Below are 15,323 nucleotides of genomic sequence, written 5' to 3'. Positions count from 1 at the left end.
GAAATCATAACTGAGTCACATTTTATTTTCAAACAAATAAACTCTTGTCCAGTCCAAACTGAAAACCCCAAACAAAAAAAGTTGCAGGACTGTGCTCCCTCATGACTAGGACAGGGAAGACCATTTGGCCCAGCATCCTGATAGGCTCAAACACCTCCAGTGTGACAGGAAGGAAACTACTGTACAATCAAAAGAATTCGCAAGCACTTACTGCACAGGTGTGCTGTCAAACAACTCATCACCCAAAAGGACAAACCAGAACCCAACAACCCCCCCCCCAGAAAAGCTTACATCATCGTGTCTCTCACTGGAACAAAGACCCTCATCAATTATACACACACGGGCATTTAGGTTCAATCTTGTTATACCGCAACTTCAATGGAAAGGATGAAAAAAATCAAGTCATTTGGGCTTTATTGACATGATTGCTGACCGAGGGGTATAAATACCAGACAAGTTAAAGTCAGCTGTGTTTCAACTAAAAACAGAGGACCAGGTCTAAATCAGATATTCATCAATGCTCCTCCTGGTTTCTGGAATATATTGTAGGTTGCTGCCTGCATCTAGTCTTCATTCTTTGAATCTATACACCATTTTCCACAAGAAATAACATGTAGACAGGCAGCTGAAGATTTGTCTATAGAGAAATACCAACATTACGTCACACGTATGGAAAAATTGGAAATTATATCTCGGAATATCTGTTTACTTACCTGTCATTTGTGATCTATAAAAATGTTTTGTCCCAGTTTATTTCACACATGCATGAAGCACAGGTGAGGGGGATCTGCTGGGGGCATATTTACATTTGACAGCTACCACACCCTTTGAAACAGTCTGTAAGCAGTTTATAAATGGCTCTGTTCCCTTCGGTTATTCCCTGAACTCTGGTTTTGACACAGGTAATGACAGCTGGTTTAGCAGTGGTGCCTGGCAGGTGGGCACACCTGTTCAGAAAATGCCTGCATGTACAGGTGTTCCGGGGGGGGGGGGGGGGGGCAAGGGCATACAGAAGATGGTCTGGCTCTCAGGCATCTGAGGAAAACCCTTCCCCTCTTCCAAAAACAGTGGAAAATTAAATGTTCACAGGGTAGGGGGCCACAGTATTCTTAAACAAGTCAGACACGTCCCCTCACATGAACAAATAAACACAGTGCCAAGATCTGCAAAGGAAGATTTAGCAGGTTATTTCAATCCTGTTGAATCCATAAAGCCAACTCAGGCAAGGGTTTACCACAGAAGTGGTCTTCACGAAACTTCACAAGATATGCTGATCTATTATGTCTATTAAAGAGTTCATTGCAAATGCCTTTCAAATCTCTCAAACCATTCAGTCAGTTACTCTTTCATTCACATTTAACATCTGTGAACTCTTAAATTTGTCCTTTAAAACATGGTGTTTCAGTCGCAGGGGAAATTATATCGGTGCGTTAGATTCTTGAGCTGACTGAGCTCGCCCCAGATATACCATTGGGTTCGTAACACAGTGGTTCAAAACATACCCAGAACAAATTTAAAAAACGTTATAGATACAGAGAATATAGGTTTTAATCAAACCCCTCTTAAGTGTTATTATGGATGGGGGGGACAATCCAAAAACCATTTATATTGACTCTTTAATTGTTAGGACATCCAATACAATTTGTCTTGTTCTACCCGTTTTAAGGCCACCTTCAGGGTGGCATATACAGGACAGTACCATGTGACCAATCAATCAAAAAGAATCATCTTGGAAGGCAGAGAGTGTAATAGGGTGGTCTGCTGCTCAACATGGGTGAGGGAGCTATGGCTGCCCAAATTGGAATCCAATAAATTCTTAAAATGACAACAGGAAAAGGATAAAAATACAGGGGGAAGATAGGAATCCACAGAGGTGAGATATGCGTTCGGTCTATTGCACTCACAAGTTAGACCTCCTGGAAGTCAGGAGGACAACTCAGAAAATAAAATAAATGTCCTGTTTGTTTTCCTTGTCAATTATTTGTAGCTTCCCTCACAAAGTACAGGTAATAATATAACAATTTGTATTTGATGTAAGGCAGTTTGGTGTTTTGCAGAGAGCCCCGTTACACTTCTCTACCCCCACCCTTTACACAGAGCAGCTAAAAACCACAAGCAAAAAAATCCCACAAAAAAAAAAGGAATGAAATCTAACAGCCCTCCAAGTAGACAATTCTAGTGAAATGTAAAATGTCGTTTTTAATATGTAGTAAAATCTCAGTAGGATTTGTTCATTTACCTTGTGATTTCATTATATAAATGTAGATTCATAACTCATTTCTTTCATTTGTTCTGCCTCCCAAGAGGTCTTGATCAGCTGCAGCAGCACCAACAACTGGCAGCTGATCAAATAGCAAGCTGGTTTGTGATAGATCACCAGTCTGTAGGCTTCTCCACCAATTTCTTCAGTAATTATAAACAAGAGAGATAACTCCTCCAACAGTACCATCAGCTGGGCTTGATATTATTCAGTCCTTGTAGAAAAAAACCCTCCTAAGTGGTCTTTGCTTCTCTAGTGTCTTTTTTTAAATGTGATTTGATGAACATTTACAAAGTGTTCCAACTTGTGTGATTAAGTCTCCATTCCCCTGCAACTTCCCCTGAATCCCAAACTCCTCCTCACCTCGGCATAGTCTGTAAAACATTCTGATTTTCAACTGTCAGTCCCATTTCACAAAAGAAGGATTATTTCTCCTTTTCCCTTTTTTTTGTTTTAAAATGACAAATTCATTCGGAATGGCATTTCCAGTCTTAAATGGATTTGCTGAGAAACTCATGCAGGGGTGTGCACAGTCACAGTAATGGTGATAAGACTTCTTTTCATTTGAGATTAACATAATGATGACACTAAAACTTGATATGAAACATATCGGCAAAAAGGGGGAGGAGCTATTTGGGGGATGGGCGGGGTGTCAGGAGGGGTGTGGGGGGCTGCACTGACACAGAGGGGTATAGCTGGGAGCTCAGAGCTTCTCTGAGGAAGGTATCCAGATGTAGGGGCCCGACTGTTCCTCGATGATCATCTTGATTTTGTTGTAAATTTCCTCTAGAGAGTCACCCTGTACAATGGCTGGAGACGGACAGAGAAGTGGATATCATGAGTGCATCGATGCATTAAGATTCCTACTTGCCCTACAATATCTAAAATATGTATAATCTGCGATGAACCTAAAAAATAAAGTAGTGGACTTACCTGTGAAAAATTCTCCAAACTCTTGTTCCAGTTTAATTGCCTTATCAAAGATTTTATTGGATTGCTCAAATGTCTGTCTCTTATTCATCTCCCTGCAACACAGACATGGTTGGTTAGTGTACAGTACAGGAAGTGATTGTTGTATGGAGTTACAGTAAAGAGAATCTTTCAACAGTTCATTAGAGCCAAGAACAGACACACTTACATAAGAGTTTCAATGGATTTTGGTTTGATGAAAATTGCAATCGAATAAAGTTGTGCTTGTTGCAGTCGCTTTATAGCGTTTCCAGACACGTCCAGGATACAGTGTTTTCCCTTCATGAAGAGGAAGGAGAGAAAGAGCACTTAAGTATCAAAATAACACATTTTCTCATACATCCCTTAATCAATCAGAAATTAACCTTGTGTATATTGCACATTTATGTGTTGTGCTCCCTACCCTCTCAGCCACTGCTCTGACAGACAAGATGCTGGTCCCATAGAGGTTCTCGTTGAACTGGCCTGCCTCAATGAACTTATTATCCTGAATGTCCTTCTCCATTTGCTCCCGTGAGCCCACAAAATGGTAGTCCTGGCCGTCCATCTCATTCTCCCGCCGCGGACGTGTCGTGTCTGCACAGATCGAGAGACAGATTCAAATGACTGTTAGGGAGATGTCACTAAAACACGGGATATATATATTTTCCACCAGTGTTTCTATAAGTGGCTGTGATAATGTGGTGCATGTTGTCGAGTGGTCTACTCACGAGGAACGCAGGAGCCAAACTTGTGAGGGAACTCTGAGATCAGGTCATCGTTTACTCTGTCTTTCATTGGGCCCAAGATGATCACAGGCCTTGTGTAATGAACTGTAAACGAGAAGAGAGGGCGCAGGTCAAAACTCATGTCTGCAAACACTGGAATAAGATAACATTAATGTTATCAAACCCCATCCTAAATGGAGGAGAACATCTAGTATATTGCATACTTACTCTCCTGTCGAATCACTGGCTCGTATGAGAGAATTGTGTCTTCCTGACCCTCTGAATAGCAGAAAGGAAGACAACAGTTTGAGTAAAAATAAATCTTTATTATAATCCCATGACAATGGATTACTAGATGTGGTTGATAGTAATGGAATGTTTAAAGTACTCTTTTCATAGTCACATTTTCCATAACAGCAGACGAAAGAGACTGTTTTGCTACTAAGTGCCTGATACTATCGCAGTCAAATGCCAGCTCACTACATTACCGAGGACTAAAATAAAACTTTCTTGGATACAGGTGTAATGACGTGCCGCATGCTTTTCATTTAGTTGGATTATGTCCGAAATAAAAGCTGCAAAAAAAAGTAGAAGGAAAATAATGTTGCTTACTTGAGCTGCTTTCACTGTCGCTCGTGTTTGACGTTAGGCATTCTGCAAGGAGAGGAACATGTTTATGTTGGGAAAGCTCAAAGCTGGGCAGTAGTAGTAAAGCCACATCAAAATAAATTGGTTTTCATTTTGGTGAGGGAAAAATGTTCACCACCAGTTGCCGAGCATCAAGAAGGAAAAACAAAGTCCCCTGTTGTCCCACTGCATATAACCCGATGAAAAGGAAAACGGACAGAAAGAGGGAAAAATGAAAAGAAAACAGTCTTGTTCTGAGCAACAGCGCTTTCTACACGGGGAAGTGGTTGGAGGTTTGCAGCAATAGGAAATTAAGGGTTTCCTTTCACAAAGTCCCAAGTGACCCTCCGGTCCCTTGCCAGTGTTTCCTATCGAGGGCTCTGTATCTGTCACACCAGATACAGTGTCGGGGACAAGCCAAAGAAAACAGTGGCGGTGGGCCTGTTAACAAGCATACATGGGCACTGGGCAGTCAGCTCAGCTTGCTAACATGGAAAAGCAGAATAGGAAAAGCAAACCCTGTCCAGTCAGTGTAGGGAGGGAGATACTTGGTTTCTCCAAGTAATCACTCTCTGACAATGACCTACTAAACTTTTAGAGTAAATTCCCTACAGGGAAGAAGGAAGTCAGACAAGGTGTAACACTTGCTCTCTTACCCTAGGGCCGTGTGTTTGTGAGTGTGTGTGTGTATCAGTAAACAAGTGTGTGTGTTTGTCGCAGCCATTGCTAGCCAGGTCTGCATTGAACAGGCGTTTAGCTCGGAAACTCAGGGGACAGCAGCTGCAGCGTGACAGTCCAACCACACACTTACTCAAACTCTTTGATCCATAAAAGTCATCGCTTAACCCTGGGAAGTCCTGAGTGTCCCGACAGGTGAGAGCAGAAACAAACAGAAGAGGCAGACAGGAAGAAGAGGTTAGTGAGAGCTGGGATAGGCCGAGAGAGAGCGAAAGAGAAAGGGAGGAGCAGTGTGCTGGCTGCTCGCCTAGAGGCAGTAAGGCAGGCCAAGATGGGGGGGACCAACACGAGGCACTGTGCTCCCTAAACCCTGAGCCCCACTCTACTCCCAGTGAAAGCCAAGGCCTTGCAATTACACACAGCCAATCCCATTAAGAATGAGGTTTTGACCCGTTAGTGTTTTTTAGTGCTGCCGTCCAGCTAATGAAATTCTAGTTCTCTGGGTCAGTAACTGAGGATGAGGATTGACTGGGCAGCAATGAATAGTGGGGGTCTAACAGGGCCTCTAGCAGCAGTACACAGTTACTGTGTTAGTGCAGCCAGCCACACACCTGCCCTGGCAGCCAGCAGCACACACCTGGACTCTCCACCAGTGGACAGACAGACGAACAGATACCAGAGAGGCCGACACCTGAACCCCAGTCCTGGGTCTGTGTGGGTCCTCTCTGGCTGTGAGTGAATGACAGTGAGCGGGAAAAGACAGCACTGCCCACAGACAGACAGCCACGGTCTGGTCCCAGAGGTGAGTGGAGAGATTAAAGCTGCGGGAAGGATGAAGCATGAAAGGAAAGCGCGAAAAGTAAAACCCCCTCATATCACACACTTTGGGTACTCACGTTCAGACTCCACCAACTCCTGCACAATATTCTCCTTGCTCTTGTAAAACTGGAACTTGCGTGAGAGGTTGAAGCTTTTTTTGCGCTTTACTTTGACTGGCTGCTTGGAGATGTGCGTGATGAAGGGAGGGGGGCGATGGGGGGGATGAAACAAAAAACAGAACGTTGTTGTTCAATGAGGACACCAAACACACATGCAAAACGAAATAAAAACAGACAAATCTAAAAACAAAGAAAAAAATCTAAATGAAAGAATGAAGGCAGATAAATGAAGGCAGATAACCAGGGTAAAATGAATGGAACACTTATGCAAAGGGAAGATCATTTGCATGTTGATCCTAGAAACGGTATATACACGAGAGGAAATTGCCCTTCTAATGAGCGAGCATATCAGTACAGGACCATACAGGTGTCACAATATTACATGAAAATCATATGAAAACAAGACAACCAATTAATACATTCACCAGTGAGAGCCTGTATTGGTGAACCAGGGGTTTCTTACATTGCCTGATGTATACTAAGACTTCAGATCACATTAAAAACACTAATTGCACTTAGATAGGATAGCGACAGGTCCCATTACTAAGCATCGAGTCAGTTTGGTAGCCCCTTGTCTTTAAAGAGAACGAGACTGTCTGTAATGTAATGTATGCGAGTCTTTAGGTTTCTCCACTAGTTCTAATGAGCAGCTAGGTCCCTGCTACATGCTCCTGTTCCCACACTGCCTGCCTCAGGGAGGGGGAAGTGGGTCAGCTCCCTGGGTGCCCACTGCCAGGCAGGAGAACCAGAGAGCACAGCCCCCCAGACTCACCCTGTTGGAATCAATCATGCCCGTCCTGGCGTGGAACTTCACTGTTTTTAACCTCGCTCGCTCCTTTTTCTCCACCCTGCGTAGAAAAGACCCGTTTCAAATCTCTTACTGAGGCACTTTGAGAGTCACACAACAGCAGCACATTTTGGGTGGTAAAATGGGGTGATGAGGTTACCTCTTCTTGCTTGGAATGACCCCGATCTGCTCGCTCTCTCCGTGGGGCGTGACCAGACGCGCCTGCCACCACTCGTCATCGGAGGCGTTGATGACATGCAGGATGTCCCCATAGGAGAAGCTCAAGCCCTGGCTGGGAAGACAGCTGTCTCTGGCCCGGTCATAGTCAAAAAGGGCTCTACACACAGAAAGACAGAGAGGGGGATGGGTGTTTGTGTCAATCACTCAACAGCATATACAGTATTACTGCACCATACTAGTAACAGGTTCTGAAGTTTAAAACTCACTACTTCACATGATGAAATGTGACAATGTCATTGCAAAACACACTGGCTTCTTCGTTGCCACAGTTTCCATTACTTCTGCTATGAGTCTGTCAGACAAGGAACCGACAGCTCTACAGGTTCCCCTACTGCCACTAACCTGGCAACAATCTGACCTGGCTCTGCAGGACACGACGTGGTCCAGTGTGGCGTTGCTACTACCAGTGTGTTCTCCCAACTGGCTGCCCCGTCTAAAGTATTCAGACTGCCCTGATACTAGCTACCTGCAGGTATCAAGTCTCACTGCCAGGTTACATGAGTGCCTCCCCTGACACAGGCATTCAGATTGGACCCTGGCTGTGTGTGTGTGTGCACCTGAGAGGTCTCACATTCCAGAGGATAGGCTGGCTGGAGAGAAGTCTGCTCTACTGCTGTGCATTGGAATGAAACAGAGCCTTTTTCTCCATAACTGTATGCTTAGTCACCCACACAGAGGAAAGGATAGCTCTCCCTGGCTGCCGGGAGAGAATTACAGAGCATTAGTCATCCTGGTTTACAGTGTATAGGTGGTCCAATGAGCTACAGTCTTGTTGGGAGATACTGTTCTGTCATTTTCCCATTGTATCTTAGTTTGTTTATTGACCGTTTCTGCTTTGGACATCGAACAGATTACACATCGTTACACCAGTATTTTGATCTAGCTTGTGTTCATAGTAAGCCTTGGATTTGTAGATGCTTCCTTCTCTGTCAAGAATCGCCATCAAAACTGAAAATGTTGCTATTCTTGCAGGGGTTGTAAATATTGGGTTTACGTGACGCTGCACCACAGCACTTAGCTTGAAATATGTTTCCAGTTCTTGGGACATGAGTGTTACATCATAGAATAATCATTTTCACCTTGACCCCCCAGAACACTTCCTGTTTCGACTCAGGCAGCTGCACTCATTACAGTGGGGGAGGCTGCCTGCCTGGCACATGTTGCTCTTCCTGACTGACTGGGGTTCCTTACAGTTTTGGCTTCATGCCCAAAATGTAATAACATTATGATACCAGTAGTACTTTTGCCAGCCATAGGCTGCAGCTATGTAAAATAGGTCATGTGTGGCATCCAAATGAAAAGCTTGCTCATCAAATTCATCAGATGAGCAGATACTTGGCGTACGATAGTCTCATCATGACCTACTTTGTGCTGATGAAAAATCATAGTATTTGTGAGTGGTGTGCTAAACGTGATGATTTTGGGAGCGGTGTGTACTGTGCGTGTGTTCTGGTACCTGACGTAGAGGGAGCGTTTCTCGCTGGTGCGCAGGGAGCCCGAACCAGAGCTCATGCTACTGTTCATCATCTGTTCCCTCAGGTCGTGGATCTTCGACTCAAAGCGGCTGTACTCTGCAGGGACACACAAAAACGGTGTTAAAATTCACAATATCACACACACACCCCCCTTTAATTCACCCCCCTTTAATTCTCACAGAATCTGATGAATGGTTGATTTACTTGCAGGGACCGACATACACAATGTGTAAATATTCACAATGACACACGCCTAAAAAAAACATTGTTATTTGCTTCACTCTCCAGTTCAGAGGTTAACACACATGGCCTGGATCAATGTGAAGTGAACCCAGTCCTCTACTAGTGTCTCCTGGGCATTGCATGAGAGTGTCACACTCGGTGCTCTGGTGAGCAGAGAGAGAAAGTAGTGGAGTCCAGGTTCAGTAGCAGGTTGTTTCAGCCCGATTAATTACCTCAGTACCAGATGGAGCTTCATCATGTATCTGCCTTACATGTCCACTAATATCTCATGTCAGGGCATTAATTATGCAGATTAATTAAATAGGTTCAACATGGAACTCTGGCATGATTTTTTGTTAAAGGAAGCTAGCCACTCCAACCCGTTTGAATGGACAAATATTTGTCATGCTGTTTAAAGCCACCTCTTCCTTCCTGGATTGGCCAAGGAGGCAGTTGCAGAGGTGATATATGAATCCACCTGAGCCTCCTCATAAACATGCACTCATTAGGCTAGCAGGGCAGTGCAGTTAGTTTGTGGCCAGGCTGCTGGAACAAGCCAAGCAACCAACCCATAGTACACACTAGGCAACAAGAACAAAACCAACAGGCGCAGCTAGAAAAACAAAGAACAGTGTAAACGTCAGAAGCACATTGGTGTTAGTGGAGTGCCTCAACCAATGTTTGTATCTGTAGTCCAACACCCTGAGATATGATTAAATAAGGGCTATTCCACAGTAATTGAATTACACTTTGACTCAGCTTTTTCACTTTAAAATGTATGCCATCGACATGGCACCTTGAGTTAAAAATAAATAAATAATCCATTTTGGTTATTGAACTACAGTAAGTGAAGTGGATTTACACCCAGAAACGGAATTACATCATGGGTCCCTGTGCTGTACAACAAAGAAATGCATCATTATGGACAGGAATGTCATTCTCCTCATGTTTTACAAGTTTGAACAGCACAGTAGAGGCCAATAACTTGAAATCGGCCCCAATTTTTCATAACTAGTCCTAATTGGCATTTTTGGACACCGATTACATTGCACTCCACAAGGAGACTGCATGGCAGGGTGACCACCTGTTACGTGAGTGCAGCACAGAGCCAAGGTAAGTTGCTAGCTAGCATTAAACTTATCTAACAAAAACAATAAATCTTAACAGAATCACTAGTTAACTACATAAACTAGTAATCTCATCAACCATGTGTAACTAGCTTGTCCTGCGTTGCAAATAATCAATGCAGTGCCTGTTCATTTATCATCGAATCACAGGCTACTTCGCCAAACGGGTGATTTAACAAGCACATTGACAAAAAAAAAAAGCACTGTTGTTGCACCAATGTACCTAACCAGAGTCAGGGTATATGCAGCAGTTTGGGCCGCCTGGCTAGTTGCAAACTGTGTGAAGACCATTTCTTCCTAACAAAGACTAATTAATTTGCCAGAATTTTACATAACATTGAAGGTTGTGCAATGTAACAGCAATATTTAGACTTATGGATGCCACCCGTTAGATAAAATACGGAACGGTTCCGTATTTCACTGAAAGAATAAACGCTCTGTTTGCGAAATGATAGGTCATTAATACGGTCAAATCCGAAAACTAAGGATCGTATTTCTGTCTATTGTATCATAATTAAGTCTATGATTTGATATAGCAGTCTGAGCGGTGGTAGGCAGCAGCAAGCTCATAAGCAGCATTCAAACAGCACTTTACTGCGTTTGCCAGCAGCTCTTCGCAATGCATGAAGCACAGCGCTGTTAATGACTTCAAGCCTATCAACTCCCGAGATTAGGCTGGCAATACTATAGTGCCTATAAGAACATCCAACAGTCAAAAGGTATATGAAATACAAATGGTATAGATACAGTGCCTTGCGAAAGTATTCGGCCCCCTTGAACTTTGCGACCTTTTGCCACATTTCAGGCTTCAAACATAAAGATATAAAACTGTATTTTTTTGTGAAGAATCAACAACAAGTGGGACACAATCATGAAGTGGAACGACATTTATTGGATATTTCAAACTTTAACAAATCAAAAACTGAAAAATTGGGCGTGCAAAATTATTCAGCCCCCTTAAGTTAATATTTTGTAGCGCCACCTTTTGCTGCGATTACAGCTGTAAGTCGCTTGGGGTATGTCTCTATCAGTTTTGCACATCGAGAGACTGACATTTTTTCCCATTCCTCCTTGCAAAACAGCTCGAGCTCAGTGAGGTTGGATGGAGAGCATTTGTGAACAGCAGTTTTCAGTTCTTTCCACAGATTCTCGATTGGATTCAGGTCTGGACTTTGACTTGGCCATTCTAACACCTGGATAGGTTTATTTTTGAACCATTCCATTGTAGATTTTGCTTTATGTTTTGGATCATTGTCTTGTTGGAAGACAAATCTCCGTCCCAGTCTCAGGTCTTTTGCAGACTCCATCAGGATTTCTTACAGAATGGTCCTGTATTTGGCTCCATCCATCTTCCCATCAATTTTAACCATCTTCCCTGTCCCTGCTGAAGAAAATCAGGCCCAAACCATGATGCTGCCACCACCATGTTTGACAGTGGGGATGGTGTGTTCAGCTGTGTGGCTTTTACGCCAAACATAACGTTTTGCATTGTTGCCAAAAAGTTCAATTTTGGTTTCATCTGACCAGAGCACCTTCTTCCACATGATTGGTGTGTCTCCCAGGTGGCTTGTGGCAAACTTTAAACAACACTTTTTATGGATATCTTTAAGAAATGGCTTTCTTCTTGCCACTCTTCCATAAAGGCCAGATTTGTGCAATATACGACTGATTGTTGTCCTATGGACAGAGTCTCCCACCTCAGCTGTAGATCTCTGCAGTTCATCCAGAGTGATCATGGGCCTCTTGGCTGCATCTCTGATCAGTCTTCTCCTTGCATGAGCTGAAAGTTTAGAGGGACGGCCAGGTCTTGGTAGATTTGCAGTGGTCTGATACTCCTTCCATTTCAATATTATCGCTTGCACAGTGCTCCTTGGGATGTTTAAAGCTTGGGAAATCTTTTTGCATCCAAATTCGGCTTTAAACTTCTTCACAACAGTATCTCGGACCTGCCTGGTGTGTTCCTTGTTCTTCATGATGCTCTCTGCGCTTTTAACGGACCTCTGAGACTATCACAGTGCAGGTGCATTTATACAGAGACTTGATTACACACAGGTGGATTGTATTTATCATCACTAGTCATTTAGGTCAACATTGGATCATTCAGAGATCCTCACTGAACTTCTGGAGAGAGTTTGCTGCACTGAAAGTAAAGGGGCTGAATAATTTTGCACGCCCAATTTTTCAGTTTTTGATTTGTTAAAAAAGTTTGAAATATCCAATAAATGTCGTTCCACTTCATGATTGTGTCCCACTTGTTGTTGATTCTTCACAAAAAAATACAGTTTTATATCTTTATGTTTGAAGCTTGAAATGTGTCAAAAGGTCGCAAAGTTCAAGGGGGCCGAATACTTTCGCAAGGCACTGTAAATAGTCCTATAATAACTACAACCTAAAACTTCTTAACTGGGAATATTGAAGATAAATGTTAAAATGAACCACCAGCTTTCATATGTTCTCATGTTCTGAGCTTGGAACTGAAACCTTAGTGCAATGTAAAAAAGCTTTCTCCTCCAACACAGTTTTTGCATTATTTAAACCAAATTGAACATGTTTCATTCTTTGAGACTAAATTGATTTTGTATTATATTAAGTTAAAATAAAAAAAAAAAGTGTTCATTCAGTATTGTTGTAATTGTCATTATTACAAATACTATATATATTTATAAAAAATAAAATAAAAATCTGCCGATTTAATCGGTATCGGCTTTTTTTGGTCATCCAATAAATCGGTATCTGCGTTGAAAAATCGGTCGACCTCTACAGCACAGTACAAATCAGCGGAGTTCAGTACAATATAGTTCAGTACAGCAGTAGTCACTAAAGCAGGATTCTGCGTTTTCCACGCTGAAAAGGAAAGAAAATGCTGAAAAAGTATCTTGCTGTGTTTCGTAAACAGCAGATCTGCTAGGCTTCAGTCAGGGTTCGCTGAATGTAAAAGGAGTATTTTCACACTTTCAGTTGCACTTCTCCATCAGATTAAATATATTTGCTCACAACATTGGTCCACCAGACAGCGCTGACTGATGTGTAGGCAACTTTTCTCCAGTAATTTCCTATGGTATAGTTTTTCCTCCAGTATAAAGTTAAAATGCAAGATTTCCTGATGTTTTGCTTAAAGTTAAAGTAGCTTCACTGTTGATGTTGAGACTGGTGTTTTGTGGGTACTATTTAATGAAGCTGCCAGTTGAGGACTTGTGAGGCATCTGTTTCTCAAACTAGACACAATGTACTTGTCCTCTTGTGCACCGGGGCCTCCCACTCCTCTTTCTATTCTGGTTAGCGCCAGTTTGCACTATTGTGGCAAGGGAGTAAGTAGTACAGTGTATATATATATATATATATATATATATATATATATATATAGAGAGAGATAGGGAGAGTGTCTTGACTCAGACTGTTGTAACACACTTTGTTTGACCACTAGATGACAGAAAGAAAACAGTTATGAGCGGATCATAACAGTATGACAGTGGAAGGGAGGACAGTAGCAGGTGACCCAACTGTGGTTTGTGACTATTATGATTTCCCATTGTAGCCAATTCAGCTGCAGTAATTCCAGTAGTGATTTTTTAAATGGGGTAATTCTGTTACCATTTTGGTAACCGAATTACAAGTTTTAAATCACTTAATTCATAAACTAAATGGATTATCAGTAAAATCACTATAACTCATTGGTAGGTCTACCATTAATTGTTAGTTCTGTGAACTTCCACTATCCTCCCTCCCCGTGAGGGAGAGAAATTAGAAAATATCTTAAAGATGTGGGTTTTTGGGGGACAAGGCTAGAAACAATTCCTCCGAAATCTGAATATAAGTGTTGATATTAGTGCCAGAGATCTTTACATCAACAGTAGTGTGTTGATGTATTTTGTGACACCTCTTTAAGACTTTCTGGTAGATGTCTTAAACCCCCTTTCCATGTTTATCCAGAAATCCAAGCCTTTACTTATGCCAAAACAATTTTAGATGGAAAAGGGTTGAAAAATGGATCTATGCCTTCATTTCCTCAAAATATAAACTTCTCGCTTTCGTTTTGACACCCAATTTGATATGCTCCTATGAACGTCACGTTGGTGCAAATGGGTCCTTTGATGGAAATGCCCATAAGGCAAATTACATGTGGGGGTAAAACATTGATTCCAACAGCATTGTCAAAGAAGCAACAAGTGCAGATGTTCCACATTGACAGTAACGTACTGGACAAGATGCCATTAATTATATTGAATAATAACAACGATAACCTGCTGTTAGGCCTAACCAAATACCATTCCCTGAGAAGTCACCACTGTCGACAAATTAAAGTATGTGTCAACGTCAAAGGTTTCACTTTTAAAACAGAGTTGTTTTCAAACAAAATATTGTTGTGCAATGAGACCGACTCCCATCCCCGTAAGGGTTTTACTCACCTTAGAAATCAGTCATCAGCTGGTTGGAAACACTTTTCCTTTCCAACATGATAATGTTCAGGGATCGTGCTCTAAAAAGGTAACGTCGGAAAAACAAAGAACCATTCCACCAATGATGATTTAGGCTACTACAGGTTCTCAGTAAATAAACCCAGTCAGGTGTGAAAACAAGGTTAGGCAATTCTCTCCGGCAGTAGGCCCTGGCCTCAACAGTACCCCCCCCCCAGTCGAAACCCAAAGCAGAGAGAATTCAAAGGAAACAGAATCCACACCCGAGGCCTGCTGTGTAGTCTCCACCCTACCCTCTTTGGCTGGGGTTAACGATACAGGAGAATGACACAGCAAGGTGAGGTAACCAGACACCACCTGCCTGCCTGTAACCAGGGGCAACGCTCAGGCACTAATCAGGAGCCACAGAACAGCGGAAGCAGCCAGGCAGACAAGTCCACTTGGTTCTCAGGCACAAGGGAGGGGAGAGAAAAGGAACAATGCCGGAAGCAGGATATAAGAGGGACAACAACAAAAAGACTAAAGGAGAGACCAAGACAATACAGTGTCCTATAACACATTGTTAGGGAACGCTTCCCAGAGCAATGAAGGAGAGAGTGGAGTGGGTGGGGGCCCTCACTCCTAAAGGTCTGTAAAGGAGCACTGTATCTGTTGTCAGTTGTCCCTTAAGTCCTAACCACCAGAAATAAAGACATGGAGGGGCAGGACTAGCATGCAGCCCCTGCCTAGCTGCCAGGCTCCACAGGGAACAAAGGAAACAGCTGTAGTCTGCAGTCAGACAAGAGAGCAAAAACTTGGTCATTTTGTATTTCGCCTTCTTCTACTGCTTGTCCTCAGTTATGCTGTCTTTTTTGGGGGGGTGGGGGGGCTGCCTGCTT

General features: G+C 42.7%; 1 protein-coding gene across 9 annotated transcripts in view; it reads right to left on the bottom strand.

Moving 5' to 3' along the window:
• Positions 1–4: 4 nt before the first annotated feature.
• The window catches only part of LOC110488767 (discs, large homolog 3 (Drosophila)), a 143,819-nt gene continuing 128,500 nt past the window's right edge, over positions 5–15,323 (bottom strand). For 6 of the 9 annotated variants that reach the window (XM_090198345.1, XM_090198347.1, XM_090198348.1 and 3 more), the window contains 11 exons: positions 8,663–8,777; positions 7,127–7,303; positions 6,952–7,027; positions 6,138–6,237; positions 4,549–4,590; positions 4,165–4,215; positions 3,940–4,041; positions 3,633–3,805; positions 3,399–3,508; positions 3,194–3,285; positions 5–3,070 (listed from right to left, as the gene is read on the bottom strand). In XM_090198345.1, coding sequence (XP_090054471.1) covers positions 2,964–3,070; positions 3,194–3,285; positions 3,399–3,508; positions 3,633–3,805; positions 3,940–4,041; positions 4,165–4,215; positions 4,549–4,590; positions 6,138–6,237; positions 6,952–7,027; positions 7,127–7,303; positions 8,663–8,777 — 1,145 coding nt within the window. In that variant the 3' untranslated portion in view covers positions 5–2,963. Of the gene's footprint in view, positions 3,071–3,193; positions 3,286–3,398; positions 3,509–3,632; positions 3,806–3,939; positions 4,042–4,164; positions 4,216–4,548; positions 4,591–5,374; positions 5,421–6,137; positions 6,238–6,951; positions 7,028–7,126; positions 7,304–7,747; positions 7,904–8,662; positions 8,778–15,323 lie in introns of those variants that run through there. The other 3 variants (XM_036942927.2, XM_021561124.3, XM_090198350.1) reach the window with 2 other exon arrangements.

Source organism: Oncorhynchus mykiss, chromosome 14, assembly GCF_057628025.1.
Source record: "Oncorhynchus mykiss isolate SJ-2025 chromosome 14, ASM5762802v1, whole genome shotgun sequence".
NCBI classification, from domain to species: domain Eukaryota; kingdom Metazoa; phylum Chordata; class Actinopteri; order Salmoniformes; family Salmonidae; genus Oncorhynchus; species Oncorhynchus mykiss.
This window is presented reverse-complemented; position numbering and strand designations above follow the sequence as displayed.